Below are 27834 nucleotides of genomic sequence, written 5' to 3' on the forward strand. Positions count from 1 at the left end.
GTGGTCACTATTTATTTTATTATTTTTTGTAGTATCTTCATTTGGAACCAGCACAAATGAGGCTGTTCTCAAGCCAGCTGTTGCAATTCTCTCTCTTTCTGTTGTCCACTTCAAGTCCCTTTTCACCCTGAACTTAGAGTACTAAGAGTATAAGAGTGTACCTGGAGTATCGGAGTTGGAGGTCATGTTGCAGCTGTACAAGACATTGGCGAGGCCACTTTTGGAATACTGTGTTCATTTCTGGTCTCCCTGCTATAGGAAAGATGCTGTTAAACTCGAAAGGGTGCAAAAAGATTAACAAGGATGTTGCCAGGTTGAGAGGGTTTCAGCCATGGGAGAGGCTGAATAAGCCAGCATTGTTTTCTCTAGAGCATTGGAGGCTGAGAAGTGACCTTATTGAAGTTTACAAACTCATGAGGGACATGGATAAAGTGAATAGCCAAGGTTTTTATCTCCAGGGTAGGGAAGTTCAAATCTAGGGAGCATAGATTTAAGGCAAGAGGGGAAACATTTAAAAGAGACATAAGAGGCAAATTTTTCACACAGAGGATGTTGCGTGTGTGGAATGAACTGCCAGAGGAAGTGGTGGAGGCTGGTACAATTACAACCTTTAAAACCCATCTGGACGGGTATATGGATAGGAAGGGTTTAGAGGGATATGGGCCAAGTGCTGGCAAATGGGGCTAGATTAATTTAGAATGTCTGGTTGGCATGGACGAGTTGGGCCAAAGGGTCTGTTTCCGTGATTGTACATCTGTATGATTCCACAACCTGTTCAGAAATGTGATTATACACCCCTGAAGCAGGAGTGACTTTAACATGGCTGAAAGATAGGGTTACTGTCACTGCATCACCGAGTCTGCTATGAACTGCTGCAGTGTTACCTGTAGAGACATCACTGGTATCTGCAGGTCATGTACAAATTATAAATGAGGACGCATTTAGTGTTAACTTCCAGCCTCACTATTGGGATGTGCACTCCCTCGCATTTCTCCTCTGCTGCTAATTGCACACAGTAACACATCAAGCAATCACCAAAATGATAATGTGTATGATCTATGCAAACAAAGGAAAATCGCCAGTATCGATGTATTCCTCCAGTGGGTCTCTTTACAGTAGATGGTGAGAGTGCCAACAAAACAAAGAAGATCACACAGGAGAAAAGGTGATCATTTTCAACAGCAAATCAGTGTTGTTCTCAGATGGAACATATAATGAGGCATTATTTACTGGAAAATTTTTCTCACTGAGGTTGCACAGTACAAATTCTGTACATCTTCAAGGGGCTCAATCTCAGATCACAGACAACACAATTCAAACTGTGCTCACCCAGAGGGTCATAGAACATAGAACACGTAGAACATAGAACACATAGAACAATACTGCGCAGAACAGACCCTTCAGCCCTCGATGTTGCACCGACCTGTGAACTAATCTAAGCCCGTCCCCCTACACTATCCTATCATAGTCCATATGCTTATCCAAGGAATGTTTAAATGCCCTTAATGTGGCTGAGTTAACTACATTGGCAGGCAGGGCATTCCACGCCCTTACCAATCTCTGAGTACCTGCCTCTAACATCTGTCTTAAATCTATCACCCCTCAATTTGCAGCTATGCCCCCTTGTACAAGCTGAAGTCATCATCCTCGGAAAAAGACTCTCACTGTCCACCCTATTTAATCCTCTGATCATCTTGTATGTCTCTATTAAATCCCCTCTTAGCCTCCTTCTCTCCAGTGAGAACAGAACCAAGTCCCTCAGCCTTTCTTATTAGGGCCTGCGCTCCAGACCAGGCAACATCCTGGTAAATCTCCTCTGTACCTTCTCCAATGCTTCCATATCCTTCCAGTAATGGAGCGAGCAGAAATGCATGCAATATTCCAAATGAGGCCGCACTAGCGTTTTGTACAGTTGCAGCATGACATCACGGCTCCGGAACTCAATCCCTCTATCAATAAAACCTAACACACCGTAAGCCTTTTTAACAGCACTATCAACCTGGGTGGCAACTTTCAGGGATCTATGTACACGGACACCAAGATCCCTCTGCACATCTACACGACCAAGAATCTTTCTGTTGACCCAGTATTCTGCCTTCCTATTATTCCTCCCAAAGTGAATCACCTCACATTTATCCAGGGTCAGTCTTTCAAGAATATTTTATCACCATTAATAAAACAGCAACACTGCTGCAACTTTGGGCACTGCAAAGTTGGAAGGTACTATCCTGGTTGATACTAGTGAGACATAAATGGAAAGGAATGCATATTTAAGACGAGCAGCCTGGAGGCAGGTGTGTGTACGATACTGGCAGGGAAGGTCAGAGATTGAGTTGAGCGAGAAATAAACACGACAAAAAGACATTTGACTGACTTGCTGATATGTTAGACAAGGACTGACAGTACAGAGAATTATCAATAACAAACACTCTCTGGACATTCCACAAAATCAACTGCATGGAGTTAAACACTAGATTAGATGTAAATAAAAATATTTATTGCAACTTTCTAACAGCCGAGGTGAAGTTATTTATTTACCTATCCGGCTTCCTTGCAGTTCTATGGCAATGAGTATCAGTATAGACCTGTGACAGTCTGTGCCCTTCTTTATGGAAACACAAACATATAAAATGGAAGAAGTAGATGATTTGCTTGTTCAAGCCTGGTCCACTGTTCAATAAAATCATGACTGACCTGTTCATGTTTTGAATTCCACATTCCCATCTGCCCCCACCAATAATTTTTGATTCCTTTGTGAGCAAGCATCTGTCCATCTCTGCTTTAGAAACATTCAACAAACCTCTTCCATTGACTTCTGACGCAAATCGTTCCAAAGTCAAACAACCGTCATAGAGAAAAAGAAATCCCATATCTGTTACAAATGGGTAACCTCTAATGTAAAAACAGTGACCCTTAGTTCTGGACTGACTCGCAAGAGAGAACACCCTCTCCTCATACGTGTTGTCAAGATCATTCAGGATCCTTTACACGTCAGTTAAGTCACCCCTCACTCTTCTAAGCTCCAATGGAATCCAGCCCAGCCTGAGCACCTTATCATCATCACACAACCCAATCATTCCTGGCTTCAATCTGGTGCACCTCCTCTGAATCACCTCTGACATGTTTACAACCTTCCTTATACAAAGATGCCAAAACTATGCATGGTGTTCATGATGTGGTCTCACCAATGTCTTGTATCACTCATTATTTTACATTCAATTTTTTGCATAATAAAAGGTAGCAATCTATTAGCCTTGTTGACTACAGCTTTACTACACATTTTTTGTGACTCATGCACCAGAACTCCGAGGTCCCTCTGTACCTCAGAATTCCAAAGTCATTCTCCATTTAAGTAACACCTGGATGTTTCATTTACACATTTTTTTAGTTAAGTGCAAACCGTATCCAGATGTTTTGAGGTTTTTGCCCACAAGTTCAAAGGCATTTTCCCAAATTCGCCTCATTAACAACCTACCTCCGCATGGTGTCCATCGCATCCAATTCCAGCCCATCTTACACACACCATTCCCAGAAATAATTGCCGCTCAGCTGATATCCAGCAAAAGTCCATCTTTGAGGAACTCTTATAGTGCAGTGATAGAGTCCCTACCCCTTGCCTGGATGGCCTAGGTTCAAGTCCCACCTGCTTCAGAGGTTTGTAAATGCATCTCTGAACAGGTTGATTTGAAAAATAGATTAAAATGAAAATAAATGTCAAAAACCTCTGTGCCTTCAGACAACATTTGACAATCCAGTATTGCTCCATATGGGCAATGTCATGGCACATTGACACATGGCCCAAAGCCATGCTACCCACAACATATTACCAGTAAGGCAGACACTCCCTCACATATACTATCCCATTCTCCCATCCTGGTTACTTTTTAACCAGCAAACCACACAGTTTACCTGACCTGTAGCTACATCCCACACTCTAGGTCACTCCTTCTGTGTAATACCCAGTAACAAGTGAAGTAATTATCAAATTGTCATTGTGAATGATCAAACAAAGGAAAATCCATGCACCAGAATCGATGTATTCCTTGAGTTAGTCTCCTTACAGTGGATTGTAAGGGCAACAGTGAAACAAAGTGAGCCACCCACAGCTTGTCATTGTCCATTAGGGACACATCACATCAGGTAAAGAACTTCACAATTCTCAGCATGAACTTTTATTTATAGGTAGCCAAGATGAACACAAACAAAATGAATAAGGTTGACGTTCACCCCACAATGAAGATCAACTACCAGCATTATAAACAAAGACTATTTACAGACCATTATTGGCTGTTACACCAGCTCTTATCTATTGGATTTGGATATCAATGGTATGTAGCACCTGATACAGCAAGGCTCTGCTACGGACAAGAACAGCTTCCTCCTTCCCAAGTGATTTTTGCCCTCTTCCTCAGAAGATTACTCACGTTCTCCTCATTCCTCAGTATTCATCACATTACCTTGTTGTCTGCTTCAGTTGCACAGAGCACAGTATGCCAGGAGGTTGCAACACACTCTGTCAGGACTGTATCACCACCCCTACCACACCTCACCGTCAGACCAGTCCAAACAGTGGAACCACATCTTCAGCCATATCCTTGCATGTTTGACCACTGCTCTGGTTGTAGCATAGGCAGTATTGTCGTTGAGCTCCACATCAGTCAGGAGCTGTGCAATGATGTCTCAAGCCCTGGTCTCAGTGAATGGCTCGTGTTTCCCAGCAACCAGCCTTGTAGGGCATGTGGACCCTCAAACACAGCAGGTACTGTCAGAAATAGGAGTCATGACAGCTGCCAGGGTAGCAGCACCCACCTCCACGAAGTGGTAATGGTGAGATGACCTGACAATAATGGAGTGAAAACCTTTCACGTTGATGACTTCTGCTGTGTTGCAATATGGCTGTCTCAGAGCCACATTTGCAGTCCATGGCAACATTCGCACCTGGGGGATGCCAGCTGTGCTCCCGAATCCTACTGCCCAGGCTACACTCCTGCTTGGCAAATGTGATGAATGGGTATGTACTTGATACTGTTCACTGCCCTGATACACTGGTGTCATTGTCCCATTGTTCCCTGGAAGAAGCCAGTCTTTAAGAGAGGCTGTCACCTTCACATCCTCAGGGAGAGGCTGCCCTCCCATCCTCTCAACTGTCAGATCTCACACTAGCACCATTTTAATTTTGTCATTATTTCCCAGGTCTTCAATGCTGTGCCTTGCTGATCTCCAGGAAATGGAGTCAGGGTCAAGAAACCCTGGGACCCCAGTGGATCATAGAACCCCTACAGTGTGGAAGCAGGCCATTTGGCCAATTGACGCCACAATGACTCTCTGAAGAACATCCCACCCAGACTCAACCTCCAACCAAACCCTGCAATCCTGCATTTCCCATAGCTAGTACATCCAGCCTGCACATGCCTAGTCATTAAGGACAATTTAGCATGGCCAATCCACCCTAACCTGCATACCTGTGGACTGTGGGAGGAAACCGGAACACTCAGAGGAAATCCTCACAGACATAGGGAGAATGTGTGAACTCCACACAGACAGTCACCAGATGGTAGAATTGTGCCTGGGTCCCTGGTGCTATGAGGCAGCAGTGCTAACTGCTGAGCCACCTTGCATCCCAAACATTCTGAGGAGCCCTGCAGCTACAACCTCTGCCTTAGCTGGGTACTGTTAGGCCTTCCTGGCAACGTACTGCTGCTCCCAGGTTTGCTGTTAGCCCTGGTCCTCCAGAATCTGCCTTTGCCCTCTTGTAAAGCAGCCACAGTGACCAACATCCCACCAGCAACACAGCACAGGGCTCTCCCTGGAAACCAAACTGCATTGAGAACAGAAGCAACAGAAGATGCTCTTCAATCTCAGAAGGGACATCAGCAGCATACTTTACAGATGAGGACTGAGCAAACATTGGTGAAGGCTGACAAAACTCCCTGATACAGTGAGACATGGAGCACACTAATAACCAGGGCCATGTGTCCAACATTGATTCATCAGTTATTCAACTTGTCACTACATTCAGGAAACACCGCCATTAGACTTACACAACAAATCATGAAGTACTGATTCTCGACTCTAAAAGCAACCTGGGAAATTGTGCAAATAACGGTTCGCCTTTGGTCAGCAGCGATTTATTTTTAAGTCATTGCTGCTAACTTCACATCACTGAGACGTCAATTTTCAATTTGCAAGCACAATGGCATGGGGCAAATTGCCTTTGAATGACTAAAGTCTTCAGTTGACGCAGCTTCATCCCAAATTGATAGCAAATGGGTGGTTAAATGTTTGCAAATTCAATGTAGCTGGGGCTCGCAAAATGGCTGCTTCACATATTTGCCCCTTTAATGACCAGCAAACATGGAGTCCATGTTTTTATCCATCAAACAGACACTACCTCCATCCACCCTAGGCATTGTCCCAGCTATTTTCGAGTGACATTTCACAGCTAGAGAATAGGAACTGATGGCAGAAAATGCAGATTATAGTGACACCATCAGCACTGTATCCTGACCATTTTCCAGATACCACTCCCCCTGCCACAAAGACATGCGACCCCTTATTTGACAATGCACTGCTGTCTGGTGAACCACAAATCAATAGTACACAAGGTGGAGGGAGAACCTCCCAACATTGATGTGGGCCTCACCAGAATTCTGATCTGAATCTACCACAATTCTTTTCATGGACCACATCAACCAGACCCCAGTGAGATTCCATGACACATTTTCCCATATTCTTTTCTACCCAACAAGCTTTTGCCTATTTAATCAAATTATTGATGTCCATATGCAACATCCTGTGTCTTCCTCACAACATATTTTTCTGGCCTACTTTTATGCCCCCAGCACAAACCTCTTCAAGGCTCCATACACCACAGTCTGGCAATCAGGACAAAGATCCATTTATGAGTATTCTGTATGGTATGACAGGTAATTATCTTCTATCCAAGGTGAAATACTACGCCATGCACAATGAGGTTTTCTGTAATTAACTTCGATGTGGCACCATAAAATTAACATTAGTAAATACCCCATTAGCAATTCTTTAAAGACCAAGATCAAGTTCATCTCCACGTGATTTTTCATCCTTCATCCCTATTGCATTGTATGTGCATGACCTTTGTTGGAGTATGTGTCTGATCTTTATGGGACTCTATGTGTCTGATCCCTGTTATATTGTGAATCTAGCACCAGTCATAATGTGTGAGAGGTCCTTGTTATATTGCATGTCTGACACCAGTCATAACGTGTGTCTGAACCCTGTTGTAGTGTGTATCTGACCCCTCTTACAATGTGTTGGTGATTCCTATTATAGTCTGTGTGCCTGACCTCTGTCTTAGTGCGTGTATAATCCCAATGGCACCGTGTTATGGTGTATGTCTGACCCCTGTTACAGTGTGTATTTGATCCCTGTTACAGTGTCGGTGTGGCCCCTGCTGTCTGATCCCTGTTATAGTATGTGTCCGATCCCTAGGGCACTCTGTGTCTGATCCCAGTTATATTGTGTGTCTGACACCTGTCAAAATGCGTGTTTGATCCCTGTTACAGTAATGTCTAACTTCTGTTATAGTGTATCTCTAATCCCATTAAACTGTGTGTCTGACCCTGTTATAGTGTATGTCTGATCCTTCTGGCACTGTGTGTGTCTGATCCCTGTAATGATGTTGTGTCCAATCTGTGTTCTATTGGGTGTCTGACCGGTTACAGTGTCTGCCTGACCCCTGTTAAACAGAGTATCTGACCTCTGTCATAGTGTGTGTCTGATCCCAATGACACTGTGTGTATCTGATCCCTGATACAGTCTGTGTGCCTGACCCCTGTTATAGTGCGTGGCTGATCCCTATTATAGTGTGTGTGTCTGACCCCTGTTATAGTCTGTTTTTCTGACCAATGTCATAGTGCGTGTATAATTCCTACGGCAATTCCTATGTCTGATCCCTACAGCATTATATGTGTCTAACATCTGTTATAGTTTGTGTCAGATCCCTGTTGTAGTGAGTGTTTGATCCCTGTTATAGTGTCAGTCTGGTCTTTATCATCTGATCCCTGTTATAGGAAGTGTCTGATCCATAGGGTATGCTGGATCTGATCCCTGTTATTGTGTCTGTCTGACCTCTGTTATAGTGTGTGTCTTACCTCTGTTATTGTGTGTGTGTCTGACCCATGTTACAGCATAAGTTTGAGCCCTGTTATAGTTGTGTCTAACCTCTGATACAGTGTGTGTCTGACTTCTGTTATAGTTTCTGTCTGACCTCTGTTATAGTATCTGTCTGGTTCCTGTTATAATATGTGTCTGACCCCTGTTACAGTGTGTGTCTGACTTCTATTGTAGAGCATAACTGGCCTCTGTTATTTTGTGTGTCTTATCCTAGTTATTGTTGTATCCGGCACCTGTTATAGTGTGTGTCTCATCCCTGACATACTGTGTGCTTGATCCCTATAGCATTGTATGTGTTTGGCCACTGTTATGGTGTGTGCCTGACCCCTGTTATAATGTTTATGCCTGATCCCTGTTACAGTGTCTTTCTGCCCCGAGTCTGATCCTTGCAATTGTATCCAAGATAGTAAGAACTGTAATGTTGGAGTTAGAGATAACACAGTGTGGAGCTGGAGAAACACAGCAGGTCAGGCAGCATCAGAGGAGCAGGGAAGTTGATGTTTCAGGTCAGGACCCTTCTTCAGCCAAAACATCAACTTTCCTGCTCCTCTGATGCTGCCTGGCCTTCTGTGTTCCTCCAGCTCCACACTGTATTATCTTTGCGGCTCTATGCTTCTCACTTTCTAGGAATTTAATGTGAACCTGGGACGAAGAGACGAACTGCATTCTGACCTTGAAGTTTAAATTTATTAAAATCAATTGCCTACATAAGGCATGCGTATTTCATTGCTATTCATCTGTATCATGAAGGTTGAGGAACATCAAATTAGTTCATATGATGTCTATATTTAGGATGACAAAATAATCTTGTGGCCTGTGTATGAGTCATCTCTAAAATTGTACAGCTGCAGCAGTTCAGGTGGTCAGTGTGTCTCCCGTGCAAAAATAAGTTCAATGAAATTCCAATTATTAACTGTCAGAGACTCAGGCTCCTCTGATAACGTATACCTAATGCAGTTACTTAACATTCTGTTGTGCATTCATTTAATCCTGATGGGTTGAATTTGTGAAGAAATTTAAACAAACTATTGAGGACCACAATAGCAGGTGAAAATCAAACTTTATTGTTAATAGATTGCAGTTCGCAAGCCCCTAATACAACTTGGTGAAATAATTAAAGATAACAAGGTGTAGGGCTGGATGAACACAGCAGGCCAAGCAGCATCAGAGGAGCAGGCTAGCTGACGTTTCAGGTCTGGACCCTTCTTCAGACCAGACCCAAAGCATCAGCTTTCCTGCTCCTCTGATGCTGCTTGGCCTGCTGTGTTCATCCAGCTCTACACCTTGTTATCTCAGATTCTCCAGCATCAGTAGTTCCTACTATCTCTTGGTGAAATAATTGTGCATTTTACCATTATGTTACTACAGGTTTGAAACAATTTGCATTTAATGTGAGTATTATTTGAAAATTTTAACTCTGGGCACCCTGCGTGATTAAATTGATAAACACATCATGTAGCATGTGATATCAGCCAATGATTAAAATAGTTAAAAGTTAAGAATTCAAAACAGTTATTCATTATTTTGTAATTTAACTATTATTGTAAGTTTCTGATGGTGCATCTATTCTTACTTTTGAGAACCTTAAGTGCTTTACTCTATTAAAATATTTAGCAGATCATTTAAAACATTAATTAAGTCTGCAAAGAGATTCTTTTTAGCAAATTTCAAAAATATTTCTAACTCAATTAAATTTGGATTCTTTTGATTGAGCATAAATTAATATTTTAGATTTGCTTATATAATCATACAGTATGGAAAGCAGACATTCAGCCATACTTCTGTGTGCAGATTCCCTCATGTCTCTGTGGATTTCCTCCAGGTGCTCCGGTTTCCTCCCACAGTCCAAAGATGGACTGGCCATGCTAAATTGCCCATAGTGTTCAGGGAGGGGTAGATTAGGTGGGTTATAGGGGATGGGTCTGGATGGGATGCTCTGAGTTTCAGTGTGGACTTGTTGGGCCGAACAGCCTGTTTCTACACTGTAGAGATTCTATGATTCTATGTTAATATTTGCAAATGTAATGCAATTAGTCCCATTCCCTACTTTTACCCAAATCGTTCTGCAATGTTTTTCTTTTCAGCTATTGATCCAGTTTCAATTGGAACCTGCCTGATCAATTTGATGAATAAAAGTAAACATCGTCCCTGCTCCAGTTCATTTACATATTACCCCAAAAATTATTTTGGATTAATTCAGAATCCTTTAGGAGTCTATTGATAAACACTGGTATATTTAGTGAATTTAAGTACTCTTACTCTTTGTCTCAGCCTTTACTTATACTTTACAAAGAGACAGCATGAATATACAGGTAAAACCTACATCAAGAATTGCACTGCACTGAGTTATGTGAGCCCTGTGACCTCTTTACAATGACATGTTTTGCAGTCAGTTAACAAATGGTCTCTCTTTGATAATTTCAGAAACATGATAACTTCTCTCATTAAGAGATACTTGTCCAATAGCTTCAAATTCAGAATTCTCAGGACTCAGCATCACTTGTTTACCAATGCATTTTCTTTCAAATTTGCTCAAAATAAAAGGATATGGCTAGATAATATGTGAATTGAAGATTAAAAATAGACTTACTACACCAACTTTTCCTGGATTATGTTAAAGACCTTTACAATCAATTGATAATTGCAGTGAGAATGATTTCATTGGTAGAATTGATAGCCATTTTGTCCATAGCAATGTCCCACAAATGGGTGAGGTATGACTGAAGGAAAACTTTTGGCTACAATGCTATGAAAACCTCACACAGGCAAATACATCTTTGGTTTAACATAGACGTGTAGGTGTTTGTAGCACAGGAAGCCATCCACCCTATCCTCATTTTCCAGCACTTGCTCCATCGCCCTGAAGGCTACAACAATGCAATGCATTTGAATTTGCATACAGGATGAAATTTGAGTGTAAGAGGAAATACAGTAGATTAGGTAGAATTGTGGCCAACTAAAAGGCATAAACTTAATGAGTTATAAGGTATTTTCCCATTAAAAAATGCTGCTTTAACTCACGGCACAGGAATGTACAGAATGGTAACTAATGACAGCATAATTGTACAGCCTTGTGCTATGAGATAACAGGTTATTATGATATCAATTATGTCTCATGTCACCACGTGTTTGCTCAGTCTAGAAGTTACTCTTGTCTTCTTACCTGAAAACAAATGTTATATGTTAGGGATCTTGGTGTGCAGATACATAGATCTCTTAAAATGGCCACCCAAGTGGACAGGGTTGTTAAGAAAGCATATGGTGTTTTGGCTTTCATTAACAGGGGGATTGAGTTTAAGAGTCGTGAGATCTTGTTGCAGCTCTATAAAACTTTGGTTAGACCGCACTTGGAATACTGCGTCCAGTTCTGGTCGCCCTATTATAGGAAAGACGTGGATGCTTTGGAGAGGGTTCAGAGGAGGTTTACCAGGATGCTGCCTGGACTGGAGGGCTTATCTTATGAAGAGAGGTTGACTGAGCTCAGTCTCTTTTCATTGGAGAAAAGGAGGAGGAGAGGGGACCTAATTGAGGTATACAAGATAATGAGAGGCATAGATAGAGTTGATAGCCAGAGACTATTTCCCAGGGCAGAAATGGCTAGCACGAGGGGTCATAGTTTTAAGCTGGTTGGTGGAAAGTATAGAGGGGATGTCAGAGGCGGGTTCTTTACACAGAGTTGTGAGAGCATGGAATGCGTTGCCAGCAGCAGTTGTGGAAGCGAGGTCATTGGGGTCATTTAAGAGACTGCTGGACATGCATATGGTCACAGAAATTTGAGGGTGCATACATGAGGATCAATGGTCGGCACAACATCGTGGGCTGAAGGGCCTGTTCTGTGCTGTACTGTTCTATGTTCTATGTTCTATGTTCTATGTTGCACCTCCCCAGATCTAATTTGAACTATGGAGATTACTTGCTGCAAATCCATCCTTTGGACTAATGTACTAGCTCCATCCCCTGCAGCTTTCTGTCGGTTATTTTCCTTGCCCGACTCGAATATCAGCTATTGGTTACAATTATCTTCCCCCCCGCCCCCCCCACCCAGTACAGCACACATGTATTTGACTTTATTTAAGTTCAGTACATCAGTTTCAGGCTTAATTGTGTCATTCTTAAATTCATTGTGACATTTTATTATGTTTTGATTATTTTTGACGAACTTCTTTCACTGTTGAGTGAGTGAGAAAATGCTGGTGAAAGGAGATATATTGTGGATAAATGTGGGGTTATCTACATTGACTGCAAAAAAAACAGGAAGGGAGCTTGTATGGCGATAAATTGGGAAAGGGCAGGTTCAATAAGACGTGGGCATCCTGTACACGAGCTGCTGAAAATAAGCATCACATGCTTAACCAATGGTGAAGGCAGCAATTGGTTGTTTAACTTCAGAGCAAGAGGATTTGAGCAGAGGAGCCGGGATGTCTGCTGGAATTGTACAGGGCCTCGGTGAAACGACAACTGGAGAATTGTGTCCAGCTTTGATCTCTTTTTCTGAAGACAGATGTAATGACTATGATAGGAGCACACAATAAAGGTGTACCAGACTTATTCTTGGAATAGCAGGACAGACGTATCACAAGAGACTGGATTGGTTAGGATTATATTCACTGGCATTTAGAAGAATCAAGGTTCTGATAGAAATCTATATAATTCTAATAGGACTCAACAGGGTAAACTTGGAAAGGATGTTCACGATGATCTTCTGGGGATTTCAGAGCCAGAGACTACAGTCTGAGGCCATAGGGGACTCCATTTAGAGCTAAGATAAAGATAAACTTCCTCATCTACGGAGTGGCATGTCTATGGGATTCTCCACCACAGAAAGAAATTGAGGCCAAAACATTGAAAATTTTCAAAAGGATGTAGATATCTTCTTAGGGCTAAAGCTTCAAAGGGTATGGGGAGCAAGTGGGAACAGGATACTGGGTTGTATGACCAATCATGATCATACTGAATGGCAGAGCAGGCTCGAAGCGCCAAATGATCTACTCCTGTTCCTATGTTTTCTCCCAGAGAATCCCCTATTTTAAAATTTCTCGTTAATCTCAGTCTCTTTGCAGAAGATAATCGCTGAAATAGCCTTTTTCCTTGTTGGCTCAATGATTCAATAATACTTTGTTGTTAGAAACTGCATTAAATGCCAGTTAACTTGGCAAGTCTACATGAAGATTAATGCCCCTTGATTACCGCAATGCATTTAACCACATGTGCCCCCATGTTCTTGAAAGTTCTTCAGGCCCTGTAAAAGAAACACGAAAACACTCTCTTGATTATGGCACGTCAAACAGGATTGGGAACTGTCATATTTCCATTGTCATAGTGCTTTGGAGTGAATTTTGGCACAGCAACTTGCGGATGATTGAAAGAAATGCAGTGATGCAGGACCGTTGGGAAAAAGGGAGTGCCAAATCTTGCACACAATCATATCCACATACTTAGCTTGTCAATATTAGAAATGAGACATTATCCACCTGATATGAAGGTGAATCATGCATGGAACAGACTTAAAGATCTTACAGCTGTTGGAAAAGAATGCTGTGTCTATTGGGATTAGTAAATTAATGCCACAATGTCTGGTTTTGGACATGAGCTGTAAAATAAGTCAAAACTTATATTGGAGAGATTTCCCCATCTGGAAAGTTTGCAGAGATAAGGCTATGATAAATTTTGAATCTTTTAATCTGGTTAAAATCTCAGGTGTAAATATATATACTTTATCTCAATCTGTCACAGCTTTTTAAAAATGTCTTGCATCTTTTTTTGGATAGCTTGCATCAAACAGGAAAGGAATGAAGTCATGTACAAGTTCTGACCTTGTTATTGTGGATCTTCCAGACATTCCTAAATTTCAAAAACCCAAAATAATACTACAGCCAGCTTTCCACCTCTGAGCAAATGCCAAAATTCCACACCAGGCAATAAGCCCATAGGAAATTTCTTTGTATCATTTGTGACCAAAGTGATTAACTATTTGCTTTACAAATTGCTGTTACTTTTTCCTCAGTGGTAAAACTTCCAAATGTTCGTGTATGGAGCCCCAGTGGGCAGTGCTAATGTTTAGATTCAACAAAACACTCCAGTTTATCAAATCACACCCAGATGGAATGTCAGTGTCGACAAATGTTCTTGGACTGAGTCTTATATTTCCCAAAAATCTGCTAAGTGTCACTTTTAGTGAGTTGGTTGTAAGGGCTCTCTTCACAAAGTTAACTGTGCTTTCTCATATAACCATCCCAAACTTGCCTCATTCACCATGCACCATGCCCCTTTGGCAACCTACCTGTCTGATTCGTGCACTCGGTGTAGGCGGAAGTTCTCACCACTGCTGATATATCTCAAGATCCTTGGCACCAATACCATCTTTGGACCAGGTCGTGCAGCCAGTCAATCTTTGGCAGTTAAACTTGTCCTTCATGGTGTATGTATGGGCACTGCAATTACAAACCACACTTCTCAGAATATACAAGTGACACAGCTGACAGTTCATTGCTAATACATGTGCATTTTCATTCACCTATCACTGTTTAAGCAACCCCACACAGGTCAAATCTCCTCCCTTTATCACCGTTGTCCCCCTTGTATCCCAGGTTACTGCCTCTGGGTTTGAGTTTCTCCAGTTCCATAGCATCCAACAGTGCCCCTCTCAAAGTAAACCCACCCTGCCTTTCAATCCACTGACCCCAGGACTGACAATGTCCCAGCCACCCACCAACAAACTTCAAAGGACAGCCCAACTGATAACTGACCAGACAACTCCTGAATGACGTTCTTGAATCCCCTGACTTCTTGCACAGGATCTGCAGGACGGATTGTGCCCCACTCCCCAGAATGGCCTAAGTTAAACCCACTGACAAGGACAGCGTCAAGCAGATGACTGACTGTACCCAAGCCCCCAGACTGTGGTCTTGATCAGACCTTTGGCCTACTGCACCAGCACCCTTTGACAGCCCTCCCTAACTTGACTGAGGACTACTCCCCTTCAACTTTGAGCCATTTCATGAGGCACATGTTTGCCTCAGAGTCTGCTGGCGAATCCAGCAGGTATCAGACCGATGTAGCACAACAATGTGCCTAACTCTATTACTAGTGAAAGCTGACAACCAAAAGAAGATGCCAAGCTTTGTGTCTGTACTACATTAAGTACAGTGAGCATTTACGATGTGGGTGAGGTGGCAAAGCACTAAATAGCAAGCCAGGGTAGAGATGCAGTGAGCATCAAAGTAGGCACGTTAAGAGAGCAAGCAAGGATCCCAGTGATATTCCCTAGTCCAATCCATGAGATGGGTGCTTGCCTGTGTCTGCAAAGTCTCCAAAGGCAATATTGACATGGAGGACCATGCTGTGTAAGTTGATCGAAGATGTGCCTTGATGATATGGTGAGGCTGGTATGAGTCAGAGGTCTAGATCTTTGGACATGGGATGCAATCGCTGCCCATGGAGCATGCTGTGAGGTGTTGGTGATTGTTGTCCAAAATAGAGGTACAAAGAAGCAAGCCGTTTGTTTGAGCTATCAGGTAATTGCATTGGCTTTCATGTCACAAATTCTTGGCGTCTAGTTTCAGTCTAGTAGGTGGGATTATGAGAAACTGTATATTAGTGAGGTGCAATAAGGGAAAATGAGATTTTAATGCATAATAAAAATGCAAGTAGACCTTTCACCACTCACTAGCAAAAATCTCATCTCATCTCCTTGTTCAACATTTAGTTGGAAAATGGGACCTTTTGCTGTAGACATCCAGAGGCTCGTTGTTGGGCATCTCAACCAGTTTTCCCAACTTTCTGCTCGTGATTTTCATTATTCAGGGACTAGAAAGATTCCACGCTTTGCGTGAGAATGGATTCAAATTCCTGACCTCTTAACCTGAAATAAAGCAAGCTTCCAACTGATAGCACAGGGGATTCTCAGCATAGTGTCAAATGTGACAAATTGTGTAGAGCTGTTTTTATCTTGACAACAACTTTTATTCATGTATATTTTTCCTATGTCAAAAACAAAAGCAGAAATTGCTAGCAAAACTCAACAGGTCTGGCAGCATCTCTGGGAAAAGGCAGAGTTAACATTTTAAGCCTGGTGACTCTTCATCAGAACTCAGGTAATATCAACTACAGTTAATCAGGCCCAGCTGGATTTTCACTCACAGGCTGTGTATTTATACCATGTAGGATTCTGTCTGGGATAAGCTGGACATAGGATTATAAGAAAAGGATGATTAAGGTCATTTCATGGATCAATTGTGTGATGCTGTGTCATAGTTATATTATTTACACAAAAATATTCGAATATAATGTTAAATAATACCAGCCACTCTGATGTGTAAAACACATTTTTTAAAAATTTAAACCAATGAAGATTCAGTAAAATATTTAATGTTACATTAATTTCATCATTGTAAAATGCAATATGGTGAAAGTTTTACAAAAAAATCCTTCTTGATGCAAACAGGAAAAGTATCAGCCCTGAAAGTTAATGGCAGTCATTATTATGCATGACATTTCATAATGAGCAAACGTTTGTTAGCCAAAATGAGAATTGATGACAATAACTCCAGGAATCATAATTACTTGGAACAGAAATCAATCCCAGCTGAAGACAGTGTACGTTATTCATCCAGGCAAAGTCAATGGCAATGATATGAACTGACTTACTGAAGGATGACACACTAGCTCCATCTATCTGAATAAATAAGTGCTTCTCCAGAACCCATTGCCAGTACTTGTAATCCTCACATTAAAATAGCTACAAGCATGCAGGGGAACAAACTTCAAGTACCATATTTTGTCACTGATCTCATAACAAAGGTAATATTTGGGAGTAATACATAAAATCAGACAGACCATGCAAATCAACTGAAGTAAGCGGCCTTCTGTGCACTTTTAAGAATGACATGTCAAAACACATTCATTTTAAGGCAAACTGAGGTTAACACTTCTAATAAATGACATTTAGTAACTCAGCTCACTTTTAAAATCATCTAACATTTGTACGTTTGAAATTGTGATTAAATCACTCCATCAGTATTAGCAATGTATCCTTCCAGTGTTATGAAGCAAACCCAGATTTGATAGACAAAGGTTGATGACTTATAAATCACACACATCTAAAGTAGATAAAACAATAAGAATGTCTTTGCAACCCCATGAGTTCAACTCCTAGGAAGGACACAATCATGGGAACACCATTACTGCACATGCAAGTTCCCCTCCAAGCCACTTACCATTCTGACTCGGAACTATGTCATTGTACTTTCATAGTCACTTGATCAAAATCATAGAACTCCCTTCCCAACAGCTCTGTGATTTTACCTAAACCCCAAGGACTGCATCAATTCAAGAAGGCAGCTCACCATCACCTTCTCAAGGGCAATTAATGCTGGCCCAGTAAGCAATGCCCATATCCTATGAGCAGTTAAGCAAAAAAAAAGATAGAAAGACAACTATCGCTGTTTAAACAACAGGTCTAAAGCTTACCCATCATTAGCCATATTCCATCTTACGACCCTGCCCAGGTCAGCGTTACTCTTTTCCGAATGCCTCGTGTAGATAACATCTTAACATTGTTCAACCTGGGACTACAACAGTAAGGAAAGCATTTAAATGCTTCAATCCAGTCGCTCTTCTTCACCAACAGCAAATGCAAAGGAAAAACAAAGCAAAAAAGATGAATTTGCCTTTTGGAACAGAAATGGACCCCTTGTCTTTCAATTAAGTCCCATCTCACTTGTTGTGCCTTCATTGCTGAACGCATTCAGAAAGTAGGTGATATTCCTCTTGCTCAATGTCCTTATCTTCCTCCTTGGTGGGGTAAAAGCAATGCAAAGTTATGTATATTAAGAGATGAATTATGATAGTAGAATTGAAGGGGAAAGGACACTTAAGGAGAGGGATTTATTGATAGCATCAGCTATCATTGGCACTAGAAAAGTCAAGAGATACGCAGCCATTCCATGAGAAAAGACGACGGAAGCTGGAATTGATTCTCAGAGGCACAATGAGCTTAGAGAGCCAAGGTGAGTTGGGGTGAAGCTGCAGAGAAATTTGAGTTCTTGGATGGGTGAAGATAGAGGTGCAAGAGTTAAAGACGTTGAGAATTGAAAGATCAATATTGGTGTAGAAAGATTGAGCTGGGTGGCGATGACATAACCATGATAATGGACTGCATACATGGAGATGACCAGATGGAGAACAATTAAATCCATGATCTTTGAAATGTGCACTGCTCCACAAAACAATCTCAAATGTACCCCATCAATTATATTCTGGGGATAGGGGGAGGAGTGCTCCTGCTGGCTTCACAAAAATAATGCGGTTTGCTGCTTTCCAGGCTGGAAGGACAAGATCGCCTCTGCTGCTCATACCGATCAATAGAGGAACCAGACCTTCTGAAACTGATCAGCTGCCGTGGAGTATCCCTTTGGAATCTCCAACTCATCATCTCTATTTAAATAAGCGATAAACCTGAAAATGGTTTAGTGCCTCTTGACATTTTTTGAGGACAAACAAAGCTAGGGCTTCAGATTAATTTTAGACTGTAGCCAAAACTCCCCTCAATCTGTAGGATTATGGCAATAGCTGAAATTATATTTGCTTCCTTCTATAATGAATTTCATTTGTAAAATTAAATAAATTGTCCCATGATATGTTTTCATCTATGGTTGATTATGCTGGCCTGATCACTGATTCGATGCTTGATTGCTGCAGACTATGGGCAGTTCTGGTAAATCAAGTGGCTAAATTACAGAGTTATGGAAGACTTGAGGATTCTGCAAAGAATACATGTATATTGAAAGTTTTGTGAAGTTCTGCGATGTTTAAAGTTTTGTTATTAAACAATTTGCATTTAGAATTTATTTTTGCATTGCTCTGAGATATATCAGATAGATAAGGTATCCAGAAAGTTAATCCAAACAGAACACATGGCAGTGAGGGTGTTGAAGAAGAGTTTTAATGTGCAGGATTTCACTGCTGAAGACCTATTTGCTTGTTATGGGGATGGTTCACCTAGACGAACCACCAATATAAAAGAAAGCAATGGTTGTACACTGTCTCAGAGCAGAAGGCCAGTGAATAATTAAGCAGATAACAAAAGCTGCATCTACGTTTGATAAGGCATTAGGTGCTATCAGAGAATACTTTGATCCAAATAAAAATGTGATGAATATCTAAATCTAAAGATAAATTCAGCACTGATGACCACGTCAAAGTTTTACATTGTTACATTTAGCCAGGGAGGATGGTGGAATTGAGTAGAAGGCTATGGATTTCTGACAAGAGCCAAACAAGATGGTTTCAGTGTTGCTGATGTTTAACTGCAGAGCAGTTTGACAGTCCATCCATACAACTATTACATATCCAAGGGTGGTTCTCAGAGCTGAAGGTGAGTGTTATCAACCAGAATAAAAAAATCACCATAATTTAATGGACATTGTTGTTGGTTTTTCACATGCATACAGGCTCAAGGTTGCCAAGCTGTCAATTTGGAGAAAATTTATGATAGCCATGAAGTTGAAGGTAGAAAACCTTTTGTAAGCGATGCATTTTGTAAGATAGAAATAGAGTCAGGAAAGACTGATGCTACAGAAGTAAATCACAAAGGAGAGGTGATGAAAGAAAAATGAGTGATGGTAAAAATTACGAACCACGGAGATCTGCGGTAGAACAAAGAGGAGGAGAGTATCCCAGTGTATCAATAGTCACTCTGCACAGGTAAGTTTTATTGTAGTCAGCTGGATGAAAGTTAAGCTTAAGTATTTTCAACTCACTCACATACTGCCAATCTACACACAAATGGACTCTGAAGATTATGAGACAGACGCTTTTCTGTTCCAGGTTGAAATTCTATATGATGGCAGATGTCCCCAGTCAGATGACATTAATCAAAATCTTTCAATCAGCATCAGAAACTCTTTTTCCAGTGCTGACCAGACAAAATACTATCAACTTCCCCTGATTTTTCTGACCAAATGTCCAAAGGAGGATCATACCAAACTCAAATAACACAGGAAACCTAGGAGGCATTGATGAAGAAAATTTAGACAGAAGTTGTGCCCTCCTTCAGGCACTAATTGCAGAATTCTTTAAGTGAGAGTTGAAATGTCCAAAGGCTTCTCCATGTGTTCATGAGTGAGTGCATTGGGTGAGTGAAAAGGTAAACATGTAGGTGTGTAAGTGGGTTGGGTGAATACAGCAAGTAAGGGCAAAGGGTGAATGAGGGTACAGTAGCAAGTGGGTAGGGCGGAAGGTGGATCAGGTACAAGCTGAGTAGGATAGAAAGGTTAGGTCAGTTTGAGTCGGAGTTTTGGAGACAGGGGATTGATGAGTGAGTTGTGGGGTCATTTGCATTGTTACTCAGGAATTTTCCAGCTAAGAATTTCCTGCTTAGCTGAATAGTTACCCAGGAAATGTTAATTATGTCAGAACTGTGAAGCCTCCATCTCAAACTGAAAATTAGAGACTTTTATTGGAGGATCCCTGGGAACAGAGGAATTGAAAAAAAAGCCCCAAACTTCAAACTTCGGCAACCCTGGAATCAGTAGGTTAGAGTTCTGCAAGACCCTGATGCACATTGTGAGTCATATTTCTGATCAAAGAAGATTTGGAGACCAGAATTGTTGAGCCAATGCTTCATTCTACATAATAAATTCCAACATTCAATACAGAGAATGTCAGATACGTACAATCACTGGATTTGGGGTTTTTTTCACTTTATCGTTATTGGTATGTGGGCGTCTCTGGCTGGACAGCATTTATTGCCTGAATCCATAGGACCATAACCGGGTACTGTGTGATTTATGACCTTGACCTTGAGAAGGTGGTGGTGAGCTGCCTTCTTGAGCCACTGCAGTATACTTGCTGCGGGTTGATCCACAATGCCATTAGGGAGGGAATTCCAGGATTTTGACCCAGCAATAGTGAAGGAATGATGATTCCGTATTCCTATGCTCCAAGCATGGAGTAAAGCCCACAGGCTAAATTGTAATGAGCAGAAAATTGCAAATTATTACTTGACCGTTTAAATTTATCAATGGACAGATCAACAATTAACCTGGCTTTGTGGTTGCTTCTTCCTGCTGAACTGGAGAATTATTGAATCAGGTCATTTTGCTGAAGACGGCTCAAAGTAGTGAGTTAACACTTCCTGAAAAGAAGGAGCATACGATGATGTAGATGTGAATAGCTTCGACATCCAAATTGTCATGCTGTCATACACAGCTTTGAATGCATACAGAGGGAGGTTTATGTCTTTAGTATTCAGTAGATAAAGCTTTGAGGTATTCGCATGAAGTTCTAAGACAGGAACGCAAAATCAAATATTACTATACATAATTAATTATTCAGAAATCTAACGGTTGATAGATTTTCATTTATATTTCAATATATACTATTTGCACGGAAAATATTACATACTTGATGCATTAAACAGAAAAGAACTATCCACATTAAAAATATGATGCAAACTAGAAAATAGGCTTATGCAATTAAATTTAAAATATAGCTATATCACAAAGATAAAAATACCAAAATCAGCTCAAAAGTAAACCAGTAATAAGCTGGCCTCAAGCCAATCTATAATGAGCACTGTGCAGACAAGCTCTGGACTCAACTTATTTCCATGCGGCTAATTAATAGTGTTAAATTTCTTGCCGAATTAGTTTGTGCCATATTTGTATGGGCTCCACTGTAAATATATCAAAACATTATAATTGAGATTTTTCTGAAATGTAAATATGACCTCTCAGAAATGTAGAAATTTAATAAATTTATGTACTGCAGTCCTTCACACAAATAATAATTGATCTATGTAAGTCTCACTCAAAGGAACAAATCTTTTTCAGCAACAGGTCATCTTTAAGCCCAAATGTTACAAGGGAAGCAATTGAAACAATTCCATTTTAACTTACATTGGTAGCAACCAAGGTGGCAGGACAGCAGTTCTCGAAAGCTTCCAGTAATGTTCTTACATCTGGTAGAGGAAGGGCAGTTATGAAGGCATACAAAGGGATTCACAACAATACCTCATGTATTCTGTACTGATCCTTCCCTACCCCATGTACCTCATCTATTGAGTGTATGAACTTTCCTGGGCATGTCAGTGGGAAGCTATCACCAGCATCTTCTCTTCACAATTCCTACATAGTTGTGCCTGTCCCTGAAGGCTATTCAGACAACTCAAATGTCCTTTCAACAGCTTGTTAGCATGATGTGAGTAACTCTTTGAAGTCACAGTTCTTCCATGTTACAACCAAAAACGTGTTCTGAAACTGCTGTCTATAGGCATATCAAGAAACTAAGATACAATATTTCCAAGGAGTATTGTATTGCTTTCCCTGTGGCAATAGCACGCTGTGCAGAATTTTTCCTGGATTGCAGACATTCCAAGATTGCAAAATATCACTGACATTTTAGAAAGGACAATGAATCCAGTTATTACCACCTTACGGGAAAGGTACATTCTATTCCATTGGCTTGTCACCTGGAGTTTCAGGCGTGAAAATTCGCCTTGCGAACAATCTTTTTAACTGGTGAACATTTTAAAGTGTACCAAATAAATGTTGCATTTTGTCATTTGCTCACAGGCAGTGGGTGCAAAATTAATGTCATTAAGACTCACTTTATTCGGCACTGAATGACCTCTTAAGGTTTGAAAATAATTTCCACCCTGCACCTCCTACTAAACGTCCAGCATGTACGCAATTATTATTCTTCACAATTATGCACAGCAGGCAGGCATGTTATCTAATACCAATGCTGCCAGCATCCTCTTGTAACCTTGCACAACTGAGCACACTTTAAGCGTCATGAAGGGCAGATGTGAAGGCATAAAAAAGGATTCGCAACAGTTCCTTTTCCAACAGTATTTAAAGCGATCATCAATAACTTACATGTTATTTGAAGACTAAATTCTTCTGGCTATTGCTTTCCCATCACTTGTATGTGGTGCTGTGTACTGTTCATGTATTTTCAAACATCTGCAGGGAGTGGGGTGGCAAATACTGAAAGAATTTGTACTGATTTCAAGACTTCGGTTCGGTTCACCTAGTTAAGGAGTTAACAAGAAAAGGCACTAGCCTTACATAAACAACAAAATGATAACAGCCAAATAATCTGTTTTTGTAATGTTGGCTGAGGGTGGTTGAGTTTGGTGGGAAACTGGTTAACAATTTTTGGGCAATGGATTTGATGATTCATTATGTGAATTTTAACTTTTAGGCCCAAGGTTTCACAATGAAGTGGACTCGAGATCTTGTATTCTGCACTTTTTTTTTCCATGCAGTCAGTGTGAGGGCTATTAACCCTGGATTTAAAGGAAAAATTACCACAAAAGGAATTAATTATGGTACGTAATCATAATATAATATCTAATCATTTATATTGATCGTATATGCAGATAGTTTGAAGTGGTTAAACATTTTAATATTTTTCTAAATATTTTTATATCTGCTTTGTATGAAGCTTGATAATCAGTTGATCCACCCTCACCCCCATTTCTGGTATTCAGGTGTAAAATAACAATTTTGAAGAATGAAAATCAGTATGAAACCAGGTGAAACAGAGTCCTCAGCAATGCTTTTCAATATCACAAAAGATTTTCCAATTTGGTAGCTAAGCATTTGTCCTCCTATATTTACTTTGCATTTTCTAAAATTCTTTTCTGCAACAACCTCCATTTGTTCTCAGGATAAAAAGGCGGCTTGCATACGGAATACTATGCCACTTACAAACCAATGTTTAATTTTAAGCAACTCACTAAAGGAATTGGCATTTGCGAGTGATGATCCACTGCTTTAACAGGAGGCAACTTTAAGGATTGCCTGCCTTTTCTATCATTTTCAGCTGTTCAGTGGGGAGATTTGGGGTGGGGAGAAATGTTTAACGGTACATGTGTTTCAGGGTGAACTATAAAATAGTATGTTGCATGTATATATCTCATTTTGCACGTATATATCACAAAGATGTAGAAATACAAATAAATCAGCATGTAAAATGGAAATCCTTTCACTAAGCATAGAAGTGCCAGGTTCCTGCCACAACCCAGTCCTAGGCCTCAAAGAAAAATCATTTGTCCGACTATTAGCATTGTTTGGGCTCCTTTTCAAAGTCATTACAGCCTCTTAAGTACTCCCATTATACCGCCTCCACATCTCAATACTGAACAGTCACAATCTCTCCTTTGGTGACACAAATCCATTAGAGGAGATTACTTTGGGAAAAGATGGACCGCGGCATTGACAGAGTTTGGGGTGATTTGTGGAGCTCCTGCGCTGACCATCATCCTATGGCAGGAGGGTAATTAAGCCAAAATCATTCCTCTCACTGCATGGGTTGAATTTTGCCAAAATTGGCTAAGTGCCATTTTCTTCGGGCTTCTTGGAAGGTTTCTCTCAGCGAATCTAAGCGAGTTTTATTTTGAAATCATCCCAAACGTGTCTCATTAGTTAGATTCCATGCCCCTATGGAACCCCCCTTGTCTGATGGCAGCTAGATTCTCCCATATGTCACAGCAGGAAATATACAAAATTACCGAGATATTAGACCATAAGACCATAAGACATAGGAGTGGAAGCAAGGCCATTTGGTCCATCAAGTCCACTCCACCATTTAAATCATGGTTGATGGGCATTTCAACTCCACTTCCCTGCACTCTCCCCGTAGCCCTTGATTCCTTCTGAGATCAAGAATTTGTCGATCTCTGCCTTGAAGGCATCCAACGTCCTGGCCTCCACTGCACTCCGTGGCAATGAATTCCACAAGCCCACCACTCTCTGGCTGAAGAAATGTCATCTCATTTCTGTTTTAAATTTACCCCCTCTAATTTTAAGGCTGTGCCCACGGGTCCTAGTCTCCCCGCCTAAAGTAAACAACTTCCTAGCGTCCACCCCTTCGAAGCCATACATTACCTTGTATGTTTCTATTAGATTTCCCCTCAACTTTCTAAACTCTAATGAGTACAATCCCAAGATCGTTAGCTGTTAAACCTACCATTCCAGGGATCATCTGTGTGAATCTCCGTTGGACATGCTCCAGGGCTAGTATGTCCTTCCTGAGGTGTGGGGCCCAAAATTTGACACAGTATTCTAAATGGAGCCTAACTAGAGCTTTATAAAGTCTCAGAAGCACATCGTTGCTTTTATATTCCAACCCTCTTGAGATAAATGACAACATTACATTCGCTTTCTTAATCATGGACTCTACCTGCAAGTTAACTTTTACAGCATCCTGGACCAACACTCCCAGATCCCTTTGTACTTCTGCTTTCCGAATTTTCTCACCATTTAGAAAATAGTCCATGCCTGTATTCTTTTTTCCAATGTGCAAAACCTCATATTTACACACATTGAATTTCATCAGCCATTTCCTGGACTACTCTCCTAAACTGTCTAAATCTTTCTGCAGCCTCCCCACCTCCTCAGCACTACCTGCCTGTCCACCTATCTTCGTATCATCGGCAAACTTCGCCAGAATGCCCCCAGTCCCTTCATCCAGATCATTAATATACAAAGTGAACAGCTGCGGCCCCAACACTGAACCCTGCAGGACACCACTCATCACCGATTGCGATTCTGAAAAAGAGCCTCTTATCCCAACTCTCTGCCTTCTGTCAGACAGCCAATCCTCAATCCAAGCCAGTAGTTCACCTCGAACGCCATGGGCCCTCACCTTGCTCAGCAGCCTCCCGTGAGGCACCGTATCAAAGGCCTTTTGGAAGTCTAGATAAATAACATCTACTGGGTTCCCCTGGTCTAACATACTTGTTACCTCTTCAAAGAATTCTAACAGGTTTGTCAGGCACGACCTCCCCTTACTAAATCCATGCTGACTTGTTCTAATCTAACCCTGCACTTCCAGGAATTTAGAAATCTCATCCTTGACAATGGATTCAAGAATTTTACCAACTACCGAGGTTAGGCTAATCGGCCTATAATTTTCCATCTTTTGTCTTGATCCTTTCTTAAACAAGGGGGTTATAGCAGCAATTTTCCAATCATCTGGGACTTTCCCTGACTCCAGTGACTTTTGAAAGATCACAACCAAAGCCTCTGCTATTTCCTCAGCCACCTCCCTCAGAATTCTGGGATGTAGCCCACCGGGGCCAGGAGATTTATCAATTTTTAGACGTTTTAGCTTTTCTAGCACTTTCTCTTTTGTAATGTCTTCCATACTCAACTCTGCCCCTTGACTCTCCCTAATTGTTGGCATACTACTCATGTCTTCCACTGTGAAGACTGATGCAAAGTACTTATTAAGTTCTTCAGCTATTTCCTTATCTCCTAGCACTAGCCTTCCGCATCAATTTGGAGCAGCCCAATATCTACTTTTGCCTCTCATTTGTTTCTTATGTATTGAAAGAAACTTTTACTATCATTTCTAATATTACTAGCTAGCCTACCTTCATTTATGATCCTCTCCTTCCTTATTGCTCTCTTTGTTATCCTCTGTTTGTTTTTGTAGCCTTCCCAATCTTCTGATTTCCCAGTGCTCTTGGCCACTTTATCGGCTGTCTCTTTTTCTTTGATATATTTCCTGACTTCCTTTGTCAGCCATGGCTGTCTAATCCCACCCCGGATAATCTTTCTTTTCTTTGGGATGAACCTCTGTGCTGTGTCCTCAATTACACCCAGAAACTCCTGTCACTGTTGCTCCACTGTCTTCCCCGCTAGGCTCTGCTTCCAGCCGATTTTTGTCAATTCCTCTCTCATGCCACTGTAATTACCTTTATTTGACTGTAACACCATCACATCCGATTTTGCCTTGTCTCTTTCAAACTGCAGACTGAACTCTACCATATTATGATCGCTGGCTCCTAAGTGTTCCCTTACTTTAAGGTCTTTTACAAAGTATGGCTCATTACATAGCACTAAGTCCAGAATAGCCTGCTCCCTTATGGGCTCCATCACAAGCTGTTCCAAAAAGCCATCCTGCAAACATTCCATGAATTTCCTTTCTTTGGATTCACCGGCAACATTATTCACCCAGTCCACCTGCCACCCAGCTTGACAGGGCTGTTAAGAAGGCATACAGTGTTTTAGCTTTTATTAATAGAAGGATCGAGATCCAGAACCATGAGGTTATGCTGCAGCTGTACAAAACTCTGGTGCGGCCGCACTTGGAATATTGCTTATAGTTCTGGTCACCTCATTATAAGAAGGATGTGGAAGCTTTGGAAAGGGTGCAAAGGAGATTTACTAGGATGTTGCCTGGTATGGAGGGAAGGTCTTACGAGGAAAGGCTGAGGGACTTGAGGCTGTTTTCATTCGAGGCTGTTTTCATTCGAGAGAAGAAGGTTCAGAGGTGATTTAGTTGAGACATATAAGATAATCAGAGGGGTAGATAGGGTGGATAGGTGGATAGAGCTTTTTTCCTAGGATGGTGATGGCGAGCACGAGGGGGAATAGCTTTAAATTGAGGGATGAAAGATATCGGACAGATGTCAGAGGTAGTTTCTTTACTCAGAGAGTAGTAAGGGTATGGAACGCTTTGCCTGCAACAGTAGTAGATTCGCAAACTTTAGGTACATTTAAGTCATCATTGGACAAGCATATGGGCATACATGGAATAGTGTAGGTTAGATGGGCTTCAGATTGGTATGGCAGGTCGGCACAACATCGAGGGCCGAAGGGCCTGTACTGTGCTGTAATGTTCTATGTTCTATATTGAAGTCCCCCATTATCACCGTGACCTTGC

General features: G+C 41.2%; 1 protein-coding gene across 1 annotated transcript in view; it reads left to right on the forward strand.

The window, feature by feature from the left end:
• LOC125461528 (bactericidal permeability-increasing protein-like) overlaps nucleotides 1-27834 on the forward strand; it is a 103143-nt gene that overhangs the window by 14237 nt on the left and 61072 nt on the right. Inside the window, exon 2 of the mRNA XM_048550428.2 lies at nucleotides 23362-23488. Coding sequence (XP_048406385.1) covers nucleotides 23362-23488 — 127 coding nt within the window. The remainder of the gene's footprint in view (nucleotides 1-23361; nucleotides 23489-27834) is intronic.

The sequence above is a fragment of the Stegostoma tigrinum genome, chromosome 19, assembly GCF_030684315.1.
Source record: "Stegostoma tigrinum isolate sSteTig4 chromosome 19, sSteTig4.hap1, whole genome shotgun sequence".
Taxonomy (NCBI): Eukaryota; Metazoa; Chordata; class Chondrichthyes; order Orectolobiformes; family Stegostomatidae; genus Stegostoma; species Stegostoma tigrinum.